This window comes from Oncorhynchus tshawytscha, linkage group LG09 (assembly GCF_018296145.1).
Source record: "Oncorhynchus tshawytscha isolate Ot180627B linkage group LG09, Otsh_v2.0, whole genome shotgun sequence".
In the NCBI taxonomy this organism is placed as follows: domain Eukaryota; kingdom Metazoa; phylum Chordata; class Actinopteri; order Salmoniformes; family Salmonidae; genus Oncorhynchus; species Oncorhynchus tshawytscha.
Genome location: NC_056437.1, coordinates 13,136,627 through 13,155,386, shown reverse-complemented (window position 1 = coordinate 13,155,386; position 18,760 = coordinate 13,136,627). Strand labels below are relative to the sequence as shown.

The 18,760-nt window shown below is 47.8% G+C and overlaps 1 protein-coding gene across 10 annotated transcripts in view; it reads right to left on the bottom strand.

The window, feature by feature from the left end:
* Positions 1-18,760, bottom strand: part of strbp (spermatid perinuclear RNA binding protein) — a 179,900-nt gene that overhangs the window by 47,753 nt on the left and 113,387 nt on the right. For 7 of the 10 annotated variants that reach the window (XM_042326550.1, XM_042326548.1, XM_042326551.1 and 4 more), the window contains 3 exons: positions 6,971-7,335; positions 6,570-6,735; positions 50-212 (listed from right to left, as the gene is read on the bottom strand). In XM_042326550.1, coding sequence (XP_042182484.1) covers positions 50-212; positions 6,570-6,735; positions 6,971-7,335 — 694 coding nt within the window. The remainder of the gene's footprint in view (positions 1-49; positions 213-6,569; positions 6,736-6,970; positions 7,336-18,760) is intronic. The other 3 variants (XM_042326554.1, XM_042326556.1, XM_042326557.1) reach the window with 1 other exon arrangement.

The following is an 18,760-nucleotide window of genomic DNA, read 5'->3' as shown; positions in this document are numbered from 1 at the left end:
ATAAACAGGAAAACAGCAGCTAGGTTTTACAAAGACGTGTGTGTGGTACCTTGTTCATCCCTGGTACCTTGTTCATCCGTGTCGCTGTCTTCTCTCATCTGTGGAGAGCTGAGGGTGACCTTCAGGGTGAGTTTGGGCTCTGTCGTGCAACACACCAAGATGGCCGCCTCTGGCACGCATCGGTGCACCTCGTACTTCTCCTCTGTTAGCTTCTATTAGGGGTCAGAGTTCAATCACAGAGGTGAAGGGTTAAAGGTCATAGCCAGAATAAACTGTACTTGAACGTTGACTGGGTCATTACGATCTCAGCTGGTCTCAGTCCAGGCTGTGAAAACCATTAAGAGCAAACCCATTCACCAACACTACACAAACACTTGTGCGTGCAGACACATACTACGTGCAGACACTTACGGGCACACACACACACATCCACTCACAGACAATGCATTTACAAAACAGATTATAAGAAGAGAGAGGGGGAGAACAAAAGAGAAATAAAAAAACATGATTGATGTAGAGGCTGAAAGCTAGTTCTGACATGGAGGCTGAAAGCTAGTTCTGGCGTGGAGGCTGAAAGCTAGTTCTGACGTGGAGGCTGAAAGCTAGTTCTGACGTGGAGGCTGAAAGCTAGTTCTGACGTGGAGGCTGAAAGCTAGTTCTGACGTGGAGGCTGAAAGCTAGTTCTGGCGTGGAGGCTGAAAGCTAGTTCTGGCGTGGAGGCTGAAAGTTAGTTCTGGCGTGGAGGCTGAAAGCTAGTTCTGGCGTGGAGGCTGAAAGCTAGTTCTGGCGTGGAGGCTGAAAGCTAGTTCTGACGTGGAGGCTGAAAGCTAGTTCTGACGTGGAGGCTGAAAGCTAGTTCTGACGTGGAGGCTGAAAGCTAGTTCTGACGTGGAGGCTGAAAGCTAGTTCTGACGTGGAGGCTGAAAGCTAGTTCTGACGTGGAGGCTGAAAGCTAGTTCTGACGTGGAGGCTCAAAGCTAGTTCTGGTGTAGAGGCTCAAAGCTAGTTCTGTCGCTATTAATTCCACATGCACAGTTACGATGTATGTCTCCTTCTTATGCATCTTCCCTAATACACACACAGTTAAGATGTGTGTGCCAGTCCTTTATATTAAGTCTCTCCTCATATAAGGGAAATAAATTACCACTGGCACCAGTGATCCGGCTTAAAATCAGATTATGAATATTAGAGTGTCAGCAGCACTCAGACAGACACACACACACACACACACACACACACACACACACACACACACTACCAACAATACATAAAAACAGACACATACAAGGATACACAGCCAGTCTCTCTCTCTCTAGGCTGTATCCTAGTGTATTCAGTCTCTCTCTAGGCTGTATCCTAGTGTATTCAGTCTCTCTCTATGCTGTATCCTAGTGTATTCAGTCTCTCTCTAGGCTGTATCCTAGTGTATTCAGTCTCTCTCTCTAGGCTGTATCCTAGTGTATTCAGTCTCTCTCTAGGCTGTATCCTAGTGTATTCAGTCTCTCTCTAGGCTGTATCCTAGTGTATTCAGTCTCTCTCTAGGCTGTATCCTAGTGTATTCATTCAGGCTGTCCTAGTGTATTCAGTCCCTCTAGCTGCTGTCATCCTAGGCTGTAGTGTATTCAGTCCCCCTCTAGGCTGTATCCTAGTGTATTCAGTCTCTCTCTAGGCTGTATCCTAGTGTATTCCCCTCTAGGCTGTATCCTAGTGTATTCAGTCTCTCTCTAGGCTGTATCCTAGTGTATTCAGTCTCTCTCTAGGCTGTATCCTAGTGTATTCAGTCTCTCTCTTTATGCTGTATCCTAGTGTATTCAGTCTCTCTCTAGGCTGTATCCTAGTGTATTCAGTCTCTCTCTAGGCTGTATCCTAGTGTATTCAGTCCCCCTCTAGGCTGTATCCTAGTGTATTCAGTCCCCCTCTAGGCTGTATCCTAGTGTATTCAGTCCCCCTCTAGGCTGTATCCTAGTGTATTCAGTCTCTCTCTTTATGCTGTATCCTAGTGTATTCAGTCTCCCTCTAGGCTGTATCCTAGTGTATTCAGTCCCCCTCTAGGCTGTATCCTAGTGTATTCAGTCTCTCTCTTTATGCTGTATCCTAGTGTATTCAGTCTCTCTCTAGGCTGTATCCTAGTGTATTCAGTCTTTCTCGCTTGGCTGGAGCCAGTGGGTTTGTCGGCGAATATGAAGCAAGGGCCAGCTGACTTGGCATACAGGTCGCAATGGTGGGTAGTATATGGGGCTTTGGTGACAAAACTGATGGCACTGTGATAGACTGCATCCAATTTGCTGAGTAGAGTGTTGGAGGCTATTTTGTAAATGACATCGCCGAAGTCAAGGATCGGCAGGATAGTCAGTTTTACAAGGGTATGTTTAGCAGCATGAGTGAAGGAGGCTTTGTTGCGAAATAGGAAGCCGATTCTAGATTTAATTTTGGATTGGAGATGCTTAATATGAGTCTGGAAGGAGAGTTTACAGTCTAACCAGACACCTAGGTATTTATAGTTGTCCACATATTCTAAGTCAGAACTGTCCAGAGTGGTGATGCTAAGCAGGCGGGCAGGTGTGGAAAACAATTGGTTGAAGAGCATGCATTTAGTTTTACTAGCGTTTAAGAGCAGTTGGAGGCCACGGAAGAAGGGTTGTATGGCATCGAAGCTCATTTGGGGGTTTGTTAACACCGTGTCCAAAGAAGGGCCAGATGTATACAGAATGGTGTCGTCTGCGTAGAGGTGGATCAGCGAATCACCCGCAGCAAAAGCAATATCATTGATATATACAGAGAAAAGAGTCGGTCTGAGAATTGAACCCTGTGGCACCCCCATAGAGACTGCCAGAGGTCCGGACAACAGGCCCTCCGATTTGACACACTGAACTCTATCTGAGAAGTAGTTTGTAAACCAGGCGAGGCAGTCATTAGAGAAACCATGGCTGTTGAGTCTGACGATAAGAATACAGTGATTGACCGAGTCGATGGCCAGGTCGATGAAGACGGCTGCACAGTACTGTTTTTAATCGATGGTGGTTATGATATCGTTTAGGACCTTGAGCGTGGCTGAGGTGCACCCGTGACCAGCTCAGAAACCAGATGGCATAGCTGAGAAGGTACGGTGGGATTCGAGATGGTCAGTGATCTGTTCATTAACTTGGCTTTCGAAGACTTTAGAAAGGCAGGGTAGGATGGATATAAGTCTATAACAGTTTGGGTCTAGAGTGTCTCCCCCTTTGAAGAGGGGGATGACCGTGGCCGCTTTCCAATCTTTAGGTATCTCAGACGATACGCAAGAGAGGTTGAACAGACTGGTAATAGGGGTTGCGACAATGGCGGTGGATAATTTTAGGAAGAGAGGGTCCGGATTGTCTAGCCCAGCTGATTTGTACGAGCCCAGGGATTGTCTAACCCAGCTGATTTGTACGAGCCCAGGGATTGTCTAACCCAGCTGATTTGTACGAGCCCAGGGATTGTCTAGCCCAGCTGATTTGTAGGGGTCCAGGTTTTGCAGCTCTTTCAGAACATCTGCTATCTGGATTTGGGTGAAGGAGAGCTGGGGAGGCTTGGGCCAGTTGCTGCGGGGCGTGCAGAGGTGTTGGCCGGGGTAGGGATAGCCAGGTGGAAAGAGTGGCCAGCCATAGAGAAATGCTTATTGAAATTCTCGATTATTGCAGATTTGTCAGTGGTGACAGTGTTTCCTAGCCTCAGTGCGGTGGGCAGCTGAGAGGAGGTGCTCTTATTCTCCATGGACTTTACAGTGTCCCAAAACTTTTTGGAATTAGGGATGCAGGGTGCAAATTTCTGTTTGAAAAAGCTAGCCTTAGCTTCCCTAACTGACTGAGTATATTGGTTCCTGACTTCCCTGAAAAGTTGCCTATCGTGGGGACTATTCAAAGCTAGTGCAGTGCGCCACAGACAGAGCCTATAAGACAGAGCCTAGAAGACAGAGCCTAGAAGACAGAGCCTAGAAGACAGAGCCTAGAAGACAGAGCCTATAAGACAGTTCCTATAAGACAGTTCCTATAAGACAGTTCCTATAAGACAGTTCCTATAAGACAGTTCCTATAAGACAGAGCCTATAAGACGGAGCCTATAAGACAGAGCCTATAAGACAGTTCCTATAAGACAGTTCCTATAAGACAGAGCCTATAAGACAGTTCCTATAAGACAGTTCCTATAAGACAGTTCCTATAAGACAGAGCCTATAAGACAGAGCCTATAAGAGCCAGAGCCTATAAGACAGAGCCTATAAGACAGAGCCTATAAGACTATAAGAGCCTATAAGAAGACAGAGCCTATAAGACAGTTCCTATAAGACAGAGCCTATAAGACAGAGCCTATAAGACAGAGCCTATAAGACAGTTCCTATAAGACAGTTCCTATAAGACAGTTCCTATAAGACAGAGCCTATAAGACAGAGCCTATAAGACAGAGCCTATAAGACAGAGCCTATAAGACAGAGCCTATAAGACCTATAAGACAGAGCCTATAAGACAGTTCCTATAAGACAGAGCCTATAAGACAGAGCCTATAAGACAGTTCCTATAAGACAGAGCCTATAAGACAGTTCCTATAAGACAGTTCCTATAAGACAGTTCCTATAAGACAGAGCCTATAAGACAGTTCCTATAAGACAGTTCCTATAAGACAGAGCCTATAAGACAGTTCCTATAAGACAGAGCCTATAAGACAGAGCCTATAAGACTATAAGACAGAGCCTATAAGACAGAGCCTATAAGACAGAGCCTATAAGACAGTTCCTATAAGACAGAGCCTATAAGACAGAGCCTATAAGACAGAGCCTATAAGACAGAGCCTATAAGACAGAGCCTATAAGACAGAGCCTATAAGACAGAGCCCTATAAGACAGAGCCTATAAGACAGTTCCTATAAGACAGTTCCTATAAGACAGAGCCTATAAGACAGAGTTCCTATAAGACAGAGCCTATAAGACAGTTCCTATAAGACAGAGCCTATAAGACAGAGCCTATAAGACAGAGCCTATAAGAGCCTATAAGACAGTTCCTATAAGCCTATAAGACAGAGCCTATAAGACAGAGCCTATAAGACAGAGCCTATAAGACAGAGCCTATAAGACAGAGCCTATAAGACAGAGCCTATAAGACAGTTCCTATAAGACAGTTCCTATAAGACAGTTCCTATAAGACAGTTCCTATAAGACAGAGCCTATAAGACAGTTCCTATAAGACAGGTATACCTGTCTATGTAGCTAAGTATAACCTTAACTACATATGTGCACGTATGCGAGCGTGTGTGTTTTCTGTTCCTGCTGTGCACGTGTTTTACTAATTACTAAATCTCCTGGCTGACACTTCTATATTAATTACACATGCTAGCAGCGTATTATTACAACAGTATCTTCTCCCCTCTCTTCTTCTGTTGCTGCCCTCTCCACGACGTCTTCCCCTAGCCTACTCTCTGATTCCGCCCCCAGCCTACGTGTGTGTTTTCTGTTCCTCTGATTCTGACACTTCCCTAGCCTACAACAGTATCTTCTCCCCTCTCTTCTTCTCTGATTCTGCCCCCAGCCTACTCTCTGATTCTGCCCCTAGCCTACTCTCTGATTCTGCCCCAGCCTACTCTCTGATTCCGCCCCCAGCCTACTCTCAGCCTACTCTCTGATTCCTGATTCCCCTAGCCTACTCTCTGATTCCGCCCCCAGCCTACTCTCTGATTCCGCCCCCCCCCAGCCTCTCTGCCTACTCTCTGATTCCGCCCCCAGCCTACTCTCTGATTCCGCCCCCAGCCTACTCTCTGATTCCGCCCCCAGCCTACTCTCTGATTCCGCCTACCCCAGCCTAGCCTCTCTGATTCCGCCCCCAGCCTACTCTCTGATTCCGCCCCCAGCCTACTCTCTGATTCCGCCCCCAGCCTACTCTCTGATTCCGCCCCCAGCCTACTCTCTGATTCCGCCCCAGCCTACTCTCTGATTCCGCCCCAGCCTACTCTCTGATTCCGCCCCCCCCAGCCTACTCTCTGATTCCGCCCCCAGCCTACTCTCTGATTCCCCCCAGCCTACTCTCTGATTCCGCCCCCAGCCTACTCTCTGATTCCGCCCCCAGCCTACTCTCTGATTCCGCCCCAGCCTACTCTCTGATTCCGCCCCTAACCTACTCTCTGATTCTGCCCCCAGCCTACTCTCTGATTCTGCCCCCAGCCTACTCTCTGATTCTGCCCCCAGCCTACTTTCTGATTCTGCCGTGCCCATTGTGACTTTACAGAGCACACACTTTTACAGGATGGATGATGCTGGGGTAAGGAGGACTGACTGACTTCTTACAGGATGGATGATGCTGGGGTAAGGAGGACTGACTGACTTCTTACAGGATGGATGATGCTGGGGTAAGGAGGACTGACTGACTTCTTACAGGATGGATGATGCTGGGGTAAGGAGGACTGACTGACTTCTTACAGGATTTTGGGCCAGTATCTACTACATTTCAAAAGTCCATCTACCTTTTGCACACAGGTGTTGTGTTTATATTACCAACAGAAGGAGAATACATGAGCCGAATATGCCACAGTGCGTGTGTGTGTGTGTGTCTCTCACTCTCTCTTACCTGTATCTGCAGTGGCAGGTTATCACAGACAGCACACAGCAGTGTCTCTGTTGGTTTCTCTCTACACATCAGCACCAGCTCCAGGTCCATGTCCTGTTTGATGAGCAGACCTTTAGCCACCAGGCCGATCCTCATCACGCCACACAGAACACCTCCACTGGGCTCACTGAGGATAACAGACAGATAGCTGGGTTACACTCTAAACATTTAAACCACCTATCAGACCTAGGTCAAATTTGGGGTTTGCAATTATTTAAACCCAGGTCATCCCAAAAACCTCATAAAATCAACAAGATCATAAAAATATGTCAGGACCTGAAGACCAAAAATGTTAGTCTAACCAGCAGTCACCAGACAGACCCCTATATCCTATCATGCATCGGTTAGAACCAGATGCCCACCTGCTACCGCCGTCTGTGGAGTCATCTGGGCTGGCTCTGGGACTAAGACTGGAGTCGTCGTTAGGGTTAAGGTCATCGTCATGGTCACAGCTACCATCCTTTGGCACCGGGCTGTCTGTGGGGTTGGGCTGGCCGACTGCTGCGTCGGACTGACCGTCTGTCTGGCCGACTGCTGCGTCTGTCTGGCTGTTGCTCTGCACCGATTGAACGTTGCTCTGGTCTATCCAATCAGAGACGTGTTTGAGGGCACCCTCCACAGTGGACACCAGGGTCTGGACCGCCTCCAGCTCAGACGATGATGGGTAGATGGAGGAGTGCTTGGCCATGACGTGACGGTCATCATTACCGAACGAACGGAAGGACCTCTGTGGGGGAGGGGGAGAGTAAAGAATACAATGAACTCACACACAAAAATAACACAATAAAAGTCCAAGGCACATTCTCCCATACACACAATCTCCATCACAATCTCCCCCCCACAGGGATGGCGTGCATCTCACAGATGAGGGAAACAACCTTTTCCTTGAGAAAAATCAAGAGGCTACATACACAGCGTGGTACGGTGTACCTGTAATTACTAACATTTATTTGACTACTGTATTTAATAATTGTGAGATGAAATGGACGTGTGTACTGTGTTTTTGTGTTTACACAGCGGACTCTGCGAAGCGAGTATGTTGTTGTGTGTGTGCGTTCCAACTGCCAAGAGTGTTATATTTACCTTTGCTCTATGCTTGCTTTTACACCAAACCAATTACACAAGACATTCACCGCTCCACTGCGGCTGAAGCCAGTCAGCCACATTACATAAACACATTAGATGGTGTAATACATGTGGAGCTGTGCTGTGTAGTGAATGTGCAGCACTGCTCTCCAATAATAATATCTTCAGTCCAACCACTTACTGGTCTGGTAGCACGCTAACCACTTACCGGTCTGGTAGCATGTTAACCACTTACTGGTCTGGTAGCCCGCTAACCACTTACTGGTCTGGTAGCACGCTAACCACTTACTGGTCTGGTAGCACGCTAACCACTTACTGGTCTGGTAGCATGCTAACCACTTACTGGTCTGGTAGCATGTTAACCACTTACCGGTCTGGTAGCACGCTAACCACTTACCGGTCTGGTAGCACGCTAACCACTTACTGGTCTGGTAGCACGCTAACCACTTACCGGTCTGGTAGCATGTTAACCACTTACTGGTCTGGTAGCCCGCTAACCACTTACTGGTCTGGTAGCACGCTAACCACTTACTGGTCTGGTAGCACGCTAACCACTTACTGGTCTGGTAGCACGCTAACCACTTACTGGTCTGGTAGCACACTAACCACTTACTGGTCTGGTAGCACGCTAACCACTTACTGGTCTGGTAGCACGCTAACCACTTACTGGTCTGGTAGCACGCTAACCACTTACTGGTCTGGTAGCACGCTAACCACTTACTGGTCTGGTAGCACGCTAACCACTTACTGGTCTGTTAGCACGCTAACCACTTACTGGTCTGTTAGCATGCAAAGCCCTGTTCCCGCACACATACAGACACACACCCTCGCTATTCCCCCATAAACTGGCTGACCAGGTGTCATGGTCAAAAGATTGTGTGCGGTTTGGAATGTGACAAATGGAACATTTTGATTAATGTTTAAACAGCCATTTTTTTCTGTTAAAACCACAACAAAAAAATCATAAAATTCCACATCAATGCAGAACAACGGTCCTATTATGTATGTATGACTGCTAGGGCCCGGTAATGAAGTTCTATCTACCGCAGTCATATACCCTTGAAAGCACCTCGGCTACGGCATGTGTGTCTGTCTGGAAGGGTACACTACGGCCTGTGTGTCTGTCTGGAAGGGTACACCACGGCCTGTGTGTCTGTCTGGAAGGGTACACTACGGCCTGTGTGTCTGTCTGGAAGGGTACACTACGGCATGCGTGTCTGTCTGGAAGGGTACACTACGGCATGCGTGTCTGTCTGGTGTGTCTGTCTGGAAGGGTACACTACGGCCTGTGTGTCTGTGTCTGGGTACACTACGGCCTGTGTGTCTGTCTGGAAGGGTACACTACGGCCTGTGTGTCTGTCTGGAAGGGTACACTACGGCCTGTGTGTCTGTCTGGAAGGGTACACTACGGCCTGTGTGTCTGTCTGGAAGGGTACACTACGGCCTGTGTGTCTGTCTGGAAGGGTACACTACGGCCTGTGTGTCTGTCTGGAAGGGTACACTACGGCCTGTGTGTCTGTCTGGAAGGGTACACTACGGCCTGTGTGTCTGTCTGGAAGGGTACACTACGGCCTGTGTGTCTGTCTGGAAGGGTACACTACGGCCTGTGTGTCTGTCTGGAAGGGTACACTACGGCCTGTGTGTCTGTCTGGAAGGGTACACTACGGCCTGTGTGTCTGTCTGGAAGGGTACACTACGGCCTGTGTGTCTGTCTGGAAGGGTACACTACGGCCTGTGTGTCTGTCTGGAAGGGTACACTACGGCCTGTGTGTCTGTCTGGAAGGGTACACTACGGCCTGTGTGTCTGTCTGGAAGGGTACACCACGGCCTGTGTGTCTGTCTGGAAGGGTACACCACGGCCTGTGTGTCTGTCTGGAAGGGTACACCACGGCCTGTGTGTCTGTCTGGAAGGGTACACCACGGCCTGTGTGTCTGTCTGGAAGGGTACACCACGGCCTGTGTGTCTGTCTGGAAGGGTACACTACGGCCTGTGTGTCTGTCTGGAAGGGTACACTACGGCCTGTGTGTCTGTCTGGAAGGGTACACTACGGCCTGTGTGTCTGTCTGGAAGGGTACACTACGGCCTGTGTGTCTGTCTGGAAGGGTACACTACGGCTTTTAAATGCAGACACAAAACCTTCTCTGGAGATCATTTCGAAGTGCAACTAAACCATTTTGCTTGTCTGTAAAGGAATGCCACTTCTGCAGCAGGACTAACGTCCATCAACAGGGGACCAGAACTGTCAATCAAATAATCTAGAGACCGCTCTCTCCTAAAAAAAAAGTACTTTAAAGTTTGTTAAATACCGTGACTTACCAAGAGGTTTACTAGAAAGAAAACATCTTCTGCCAGGAATCGACTCCTAAGATTCAGGATTTTTGGAATGGAGAAGACTGATTATTTGAAGTACTTCTGAGAACAAACACATGCATCTTTCATAGCGAGCAAGCGAAGGACGGACAGAGAAGGAAGGGACACAGTAGAAGGCAGGGACACAGTAGAAGGCAGGGACACAGTAGAAGGCAGGGACACAGTAGAAGGAAGGGACACAGTAGAAGGCAGGGACACAGTAGAAGGCAGGGACACAGTAGAAGGCAGGGACACAGTAGAAGGCAGGGACACAGTAGAAGGCAGGGACACAGTAGAAGGCAGGGACACAGTAGAAGGAAGGGACACAGAGGAGGAAGGGACACAGTAGAAGGCAGGGAGACAGTAGAAGGAAGGGACACAGTAGAAGGAAGGGACACAGTAGAAGGAAGGGACACAGTAGAAGGAAGGGACACAGTAGAAGGAAGGGACACAGAGGAAGGGACACAGTAGAAGGAAGGGACACAGGAAGGGGACACAGTAGAAGGAAGGGACACAGTAGAAGGAAGGGACACAGTAGAAGGAAGGGACACAGTAGAAGGCAGGGACACACAGAAGGAAAGGGACACAGTAGAAGGAAGGGACACAGTAGAAGGAAGGGACACAGTAGAAGGAAGGGACACAGAGGAAGGGACGACAGTAGAAGGAAGGGACACAGTAGAAGGAAGGGACACAGTAGAAGGAAGGGACACAGTAGAAGGCAGGGACACAGAAGAAGGCAGGGACACAGTAGAAGGCAGGGACACAGTAGAAGGCAGGGACACAGAGGAGGAAGGGACACAGTAGAAGTGACACAGTAGAAGGAAGGGAGACAGTAGAAGGAAAGGACACAGTAGAAGGAAGGGACACAGTAGAAGGCAGGGACACAGAGAAGGAAGGGACACAGTAGAAGGAAGGGACACAGAGGAGGAAGGGACACAGTAGAAAGAAGGGAGACAGTAGAAGGAAAGGACACAGTAGAAGGAAGGGACACAGTAGAAGGAAGGGACACAGTAGAAGGCAGGGACACAGTAGAAGGCAGGGACACAGTAGAAGGCAGGGACACAGTAGAAGGCAGGGACACAGTAGAAGGAAGGGACACAGTAGAAGGCAGGGACACAGAGAAGGAAGGGACACAGTAGAAGGCAGGGACACAGTAGAAGGCAGGGACACAGTAGAAGGCAGGGACACAGTAGAAGGCAGGGACACAGAGAAGGAAGGGACACAGTAGAAGGAAGGGACACAGTAGAAGGCAGGGACACAGAAGGAAGGGACATAGAGAAGGAAGGGACACAGTAGAAGGAAGGGACACAGAGAAGGAAGGGACACAGAGAAGGAAGGGACACAGTAGAAGGAAGGGACACAGTAGAAGGAAGGGACACAGTAGAAGGCAGGGACACAGTAGAAGGCAGGGACACAGTAGAAGGCAGGGACACAGAAGAAGGAAGGGACACAGAAGGAGGAAGGGACACAGAGAAGGAAGGAGACAGTAGAAGGAAGGGACACAGTAGAAGGAAGGGACACAGTAGAAGGCAGGGACACAGAGAAGGAAGGGACACAGAGAAGGAAGGGACACAGAGAAGGAAGGGACACAGAGAAGGAAGGGACACAGAGAAGGAAGGGACACAGAGAAGGAAGGGACACAGAGAAGGAAGGGACACAGTAGAAGGGACACAGTAAAAGGAAGGGACACAGTAGAAGGGACACAGTAGAAGGAAGGGACACAGTAGAAGGGACAGAGAGAAGGAAGGGACACAGTAGAAGGGACACAGTAGAAGGGACACAGTAGAAGGGACACAGAGAAGGAAGGGACACAGTAGAAGGGACACAGTAGAAGGGACACAGAGAAGGAAGGGACACAGAGAAGGAAGGGACACAGAGAAGGAAGGGACACAGAGAAGGAAGGGACACAGTAGAAGGGACACAGTAGAAGGGACACAGTAGAAGGGACACAGAGAAGGAAGGGACACAGAGAAGGAAGGGACACAGAGAAGGAAGGGACACAGAGAAGGAAGGGACACAGTAGAAGGGACACAGAGAAGGAAGGGACACAGAGAAGGAAGGGACACAGAGAAGGAAGGGACACAGAGAAGGAAGGGACACAGAGAAGGAAGGGACACAGAGAAGGAAGGGACACAGAGAAGGAAGGGACACAGAGAAGGAAGGGACACAGAGAAGAAGGGACACAGAGAAGGAAGGGACACAGAGAAGGAAGGGACACAGAGAAGGAAGGGACACAGTAGAAGGGACACAGAGAAGGAAGGGACACAGAGAAGGAAGGGACACAGAGAAGGAAGGGACACAGAGAAGGAAGGGACACAGAGAAGGAAGGGACACAGAGAAGGAAGGGACACAGTAGAAGGGACACAGAGAAGGAAGGGACACAGTAGAAGGAAGGGACACAGAGAAGGAAGGGACACAGAGAAGGAAGGGACACAGTAGAAGGGACACAGAGAAGGAAGGGACACAGAGAAGGAAGGGACACAGAGAAGGAAGGGACACAGAGAAGGAAGGGACACAGAGAAGGAAGGGACACAGAGAAGGAAGGGACACAGAGAAGGAAGGGACACAGAGAAGGAAGGGACACAGTAGAAGGAAGGGACACAGAGAAGGAAGGGACACAGTAGAAGGAAGGGACACAGAGAAGGAAGGGACACAGAGAAGGAAGGGACACAGTAGAAGGGACACAGTAGAAGGAAGGGACACAGTAGAAGGGACACAGAGAAGGAAGGGACACAGAGAAGGAAGGGACACAGAGAAGGAAGGGACACAGAGAAGGAAGGGACACAGTAGAAGGAAGGGACACAGTAGAAGGAAGGGACACAGTAGAAGGGACACAGAGAAGGAAGGGACACAGAGAAGGGACACAGTAGAAGGAAGGGACACAGTAGAAGGGACACAGTAGAAGGAAGGGACACAGAGAAGGAAGGGACACAGAGAAGGGACACAGTAGAAGGAAGGGATACAGTAGAAGGGACACAGTAGAAGGAAGGGACACAGAGAAGGAAGGGACACAGTAGAAGGGACACAGAGAAGGGACACAGAGAAGGAAGGGACACAGTAGAAGGAAGGGACACAGTAGAAGGGACACAGAGAAGGGACACAGAGAAGGAAGGGACACAGAGAAGGGACACAGTAGAAGGGACACAGAGAAGGGACACAGAGAAGGGACACAGAGAAGGAAGGGACACAGTAGAAGGGACACAGAGAAGGGACACAGAGAAGGAAGGGACACAGAGAAGGGACACAGTAGAAGGGACACAGAGAAGGAAGGGACACAGAGAAGGGACACAGTAGAAGGGACACAGAGAAGGAAGGGACACAGTAGAAGGGACACAGAGAAGGAAGGGACACAGTAGAAGGGACACAGTAGAAGGAAGGGACACAGAGAAGGGACACAGTAGAAGGGACACAGAGAAGGGACACAGAGAAGGGACACAGAGAAGGGACACAGAGAAGGAAGGGACACAGGCAGACGTATTTCTCTATTTTTGCCGTGTAATGTCTCGCAACTTCTGTAAAACAGGGCCTATCATCAATGAATAGTCAATAAAACATCAGTGCCGTTAATAGGCTAGGATATTCTACATGCAATAGACCGAAGACTGAACGTACTCTCGCATTATTAGCTAAGAGAAAGAGCAGGCAGGCCAGCTGCACTGTGATTTTAATATTGTGTAAAAAAAATACTAAAATAAAATAAAATGAAATACATTGTCCCATTAGGGATTTTCTTAACGTTAAGGAAATAACATCATGTTAACGTTTTGTATACAATAACTAGTGTGCAGAGAGAGAGAGAGAGAGTTGCTCTCTCAGGAACAATGCACATACTGTTCAGTGATGTGTGTGTACCATTCCTATTGTGAGTGTAAAATGTAAAAGGTATGTATCGTGTGTGTGGATTTTTTGTGTGTGTGTGTGTGTGTGTGCCATGTGCAGTGTTTCGCACACTTGTGTGTATCACTTGGCCATAGTAAGTGTTGGGTGAACAGAGTGATGCTGTGTGTGATAAATGTATCCAGGGTCATGGAAGGGCAGGTCAGCAGAGTGACATGGAGGAGAGAGGAGAGGGATAGGACCAGCCCAGGGCAGATTGCATAAAAAATTCAGCCTGTGATTTATCAGCACAACGCTTGATAGCTCCTGCACAAAAGATGGCCCCGTTTTATTGTGGTTTTAACAACCTTTCAAATTACCACACACACGTGCGCAGGGCAGGCACACACACACACACACACACACACACACACACACACACACAAAGCCGGATCCTTTTCCCAATTACTTAGTCTCAGCGAGTGGGGTCAGTCAACCACTATAAATCTGGTATAGAGAGAGACAATGAGAGATCCAATATACTGTGTGTACACACACACACACACACACCATCAATCAGTAAGTCCTAGCTCAGTTTGAGGTCCTGACAGCAACTGCCATTTTACACACTTCTACCATAAACACTACAATACCCAGCGTGCATTGATAAGCGCATAGCTAAGGATAATATTCCATGTTCCAGAACTACAACACAAAACTAGGATCGATTTGGATCTTTTAAATCATAATGAACAACAGGCGGGACCTAATCATAGATCACTAATGATATTCATTCTGTCCTGGCCCGAGCAGAGCTGAGGAGGAACTGAGGAGTATAACAAGGTCTCAACTCTCTCTCTGAGAAGTCAATAGAGATATAGATGCCAGACGGATTGTGTCTGTGTGTTTGTGTGTGTGTGTGTGTCTCCATAAATTATAAAATCAAATTAAAAAACCATAAGGAAGCAGGGCTCTGTAGTGTGGTGTGCTGTGGTATGTATGTGCTGTGGTGTGTGGTATGGGGTGGTGTGGTATGTGATGTGGTATGTATGTGCTGTGGCGTGTGGTATGGAGTGGTGTGGTATGTGCTGTGGTGTGTGGTATGGGGTGGTGTGGTATGTGATGTGGTATGTATGTGCTGTGGCGTGTGGTATGGAGTGGTGTGGTATGTGTTGTGGTGTGTGGTATGGAGTGGTGTGGTATGTGCTGTGGTGTGTGGTATGGAGTGGTGTGGTATGTGCTGTGGTATGTATGTGCTGTGGTATGGAGTGGTGTGGTATGTGCTGTGGTGTGTATGCTGTGGTGTGTGGTGTGGTATGTGCTGTAGTATGTATGCTGTGGTGTGTGGTATGGAGTGGTGTGGTATGTGCTGTGGTATGTATGTGCTGTGGTGTGTGGTATGGAGTGGTGTGGTATGTGCTGTGGTATGGAGTGGTGTGGTATGTGCTGTGGTATGTATGCTGTGGTAGGCTGTGGCGGTATTCAGTATATACCGTATACCGGGGTATTTGGAAAAAGCCACTGCATGGTTTTTCAATACCGTGGAAACTATTTCTTTTAAAAATAGTTTTTTATAATTTCAATAATTGTAGCAACTTTTTAAGTAAATGCCTGCAGTCAACTTGGGCAATATGTTAGGAGATAAAGAACATTGCATTCTTCATTTCACCTGTCACATTAATATTTAGCTTACGGTAGTCCCCAGTCACATGGTGTTTGTTTACAAGCACACAACGATGAGAGACCAGAGCCTTGTAGTCATGCAGCATGCGCCAGGTAATCGAAGTATGGTATGGAATTCACAACTAAATGTTTGCCAGCTAGATATCTTATAACTATTAACTTAACTGCCTAAAATCTTCTAAATGCTCTGCAGTTGTGCATTTGGTTTGCTAATTTAGTAGCTAGTTTGTTTCTAGCTAAGTGGTTAGCTTCTTCCAAAATGAAGCATTTGCGAGGTAACAGCAGAGAATCCTTTCCTGGATCAAGAGCCTTGCTGCCTAATATTCGTTTTGTGCTTGCAGAAAATGTGAGAAGAATTGTTTTGTTACTTTTATACTTACATAGTTTAGGTCAGAAACTATACAAAATGTTCGCAATGCAGTCGTTAGCATTCTCTATGAGGACACCTTAGTACATATTTGCATTTTGTTAGCATTCTGGTTAGTGACGTGTTTTGGGCTTTGAATATTAGTACTTTTAAATAAACACCTGCAGTCAACTTGTGCACTAGGTAATAGATAAAGCAGATCGCATTCATCATTTCATCTATTATATAATTTGCCTGTATGAAGCTTACCGGTGCTACGAAGCTTACCGGTGCTATGAAGCTTACCGGTGCTACGAAGCTTACCGGTGCTGCGAAGCTTACCGGTTTGCGAAGCTTACCGGTGCTGCGAAGCTTACCGGTGCTACGAAGCTTACCGGTGCTACGAAGCTTACCGGTGCTACGAAGCTTACCGGTGCTGCGAAGCTTACCGGTTTTGCGAAGCTTACCGGTGCTGCGAAGCTTACCGGTGCTACGGAGCTTACCGGTGCTACGGAGCTTACCGGTGCTACGAAGCTTACCGGTGCTACGAAGCTTACCGGTGCTACGAAGCTTACCGGTGCTACGAAGCTTATCGGTGCTATGAAGCTTACCGGTGCTATGGAGCTTACTGGTGCTATGAAGCTTTTTCATTATGAAGCTTTTCTTAAATGATATCATAACCGCCATCGATTAAAAGACAGTACTGTGCAGCCGTCTTCATCGACCTGGCCAATGCTTTTGACTCTGTCAATCACCATATTCTTATCGGCAGACTCAATAGCCTTGGTTTCTCAAATGACTGCCTCGCCTGGTTCACCAACTACTTCACAGACAAAATTCAGTGTGTCAAATCGGAGGGCCTGTTGTCCGGACCTCTGGCAGTCTCTATGGGGGTACCACAGGGTTCAATTCTCGTGCCGACTCTTTACTCTGTATATATCAACGATGTCGCTCTTGCTGCGGGTGATTCCCTGACCCACCTCTACACAGACTGTATACATCTGGCCCTTCTTTGGACACTGTGTTAACTAACCTCCAAACAAGCTTCAATGCCATACAACACTCCTTCCGTGGCCTCCAACTGCTCTTAAACCCTAGTAAAACCAAATGTATGCTCTTCAACCGTTTGCTGCCTGCACCAGCCCGCCCGACTAGCATCACTACTCTGGACAGTTCTGACCTAGAATAAGTGGACAACTATAAATAGCTAGGTGTCTGGCTAGACTGTAAACTCTCCTTCCAGACTCATATCAAACATCTCGACTTTGGCGATGTCATCTACAAAATAGCTTCCAATACTCTACTCAGCAAACTGGATGCATGCAGTCTATCACAGTGCCATCTGTTTTGTTACCAAAGACCCATATACCACCCACCACTGCGACCTGTATGCTCTAGTCTGCTGGCCCTCGCTACATATTCGCTGCCAGACCCACTGGCTCCAGGTCATCTATAAGTCTATGCTAGGTAAAGCTCCGCCTTATCTCAGCTCACTGGTCAAGATAACAACACACACCCGTAGCATGCGCTCCAGCAGGTATATCTCACTGGTCATCCCCAAAGCCAACACCTCCGTTGGCCACCTTTCCTTACAGTTCTCTACTGCCAGTGAGTGGAACAATTGCAAAAATCACTGAAGCTGGAGACTTACATTTCCCTCACTAACTTTAAACATCAGCTATCTGAGCAGCTAACTGATCGCTGCAGCTGTACATAGTCCATCTGTAAATAGCCCACCCAATCTACCTACCTCATCCCCATAAAACAGGTGCTAGTTTCCCAAAACAGCAGTTTGAGCCAGTCACGTGTGTTTGTTTACAAAGAAGCAACAAAGAGCAAAATGGGAGCTTTGTGAGGTGAGTCATCTATGCAGCGAACGTAAATGAGGTGATCAAGTTACACTTGTATGAAATTCACTACTAATGTAGTGCTATATGTACTACATTACACCTTAATATCTTACGTTAGTTTGCAAGATCAAGCGTCTTGGTAGCAGCATCAGAGACAATCCCCTCCTGGATTAAGATGACATTTGTTTGTGAGTGCTACGAACTGCGTTTTGAGATATTTGCACAACTTATTGAGCTGGGTTGTCTGTCCTAGTAATTAATACCTGTTTTCATGTGATCTTTAGCATTTACCTAGCATCCGCTATGATAAATCCTTAGTACTTGTTAGCATTATGTTAGCATTCTGGTAAGTGGCGTTTTTGGGGCTGTTTTTTTAGTAATAAAAATATATATACAGCTCCTTGTGTGCACTACTGGTAATACTGTATATCCTGGGATGGCACAGTATAAAGGTATAGAACTCTGGATACTGCCCAACCCTATTATGTGGTGTGGTGTGGCGTGGTGTTGTATGTGTGTGTGTGCGCGTGCGTGCACATTTATCAGTGTGTGTTTCCTAAACAGCCTAGCTATGGTGAGCACAGCCCTCATTATCCAGGGTTATTTATGAACACCCCCTATACACCTCCTGCCCTCCCAGCACCTCCACCCCTCCCTCCCTTTTAATAATTAATGGTGCTGTCTGCACTCCCCTGGGGCTCAACTTCAGAGTCAGGGGTAAGAACCATCAATCTCTCTCTCTTCCTCCACCTCTCTCTCTCTCTCTTCCTCCACCTCTCTCTCTTCCTCCACCTCTCTCTCTCTCTCTCTCTTCCTCCACCTCTCTCTCTCTCTCTCCTCTCTCTCTCTCTTCATCCACCACACTCTCTCTCTCTTTCCTCCACCACACTCTCTCTTCTCCCTCCACTCTCCTCTCTCTTCTCCCACCTCTCTCCCTCTCTTCTCCCACCTCTCTCCCTCTCTTCCTCCACCTCTCTCTCTCTTCATCCACCACACTCTCTCTCTCTTCATCCACCACACT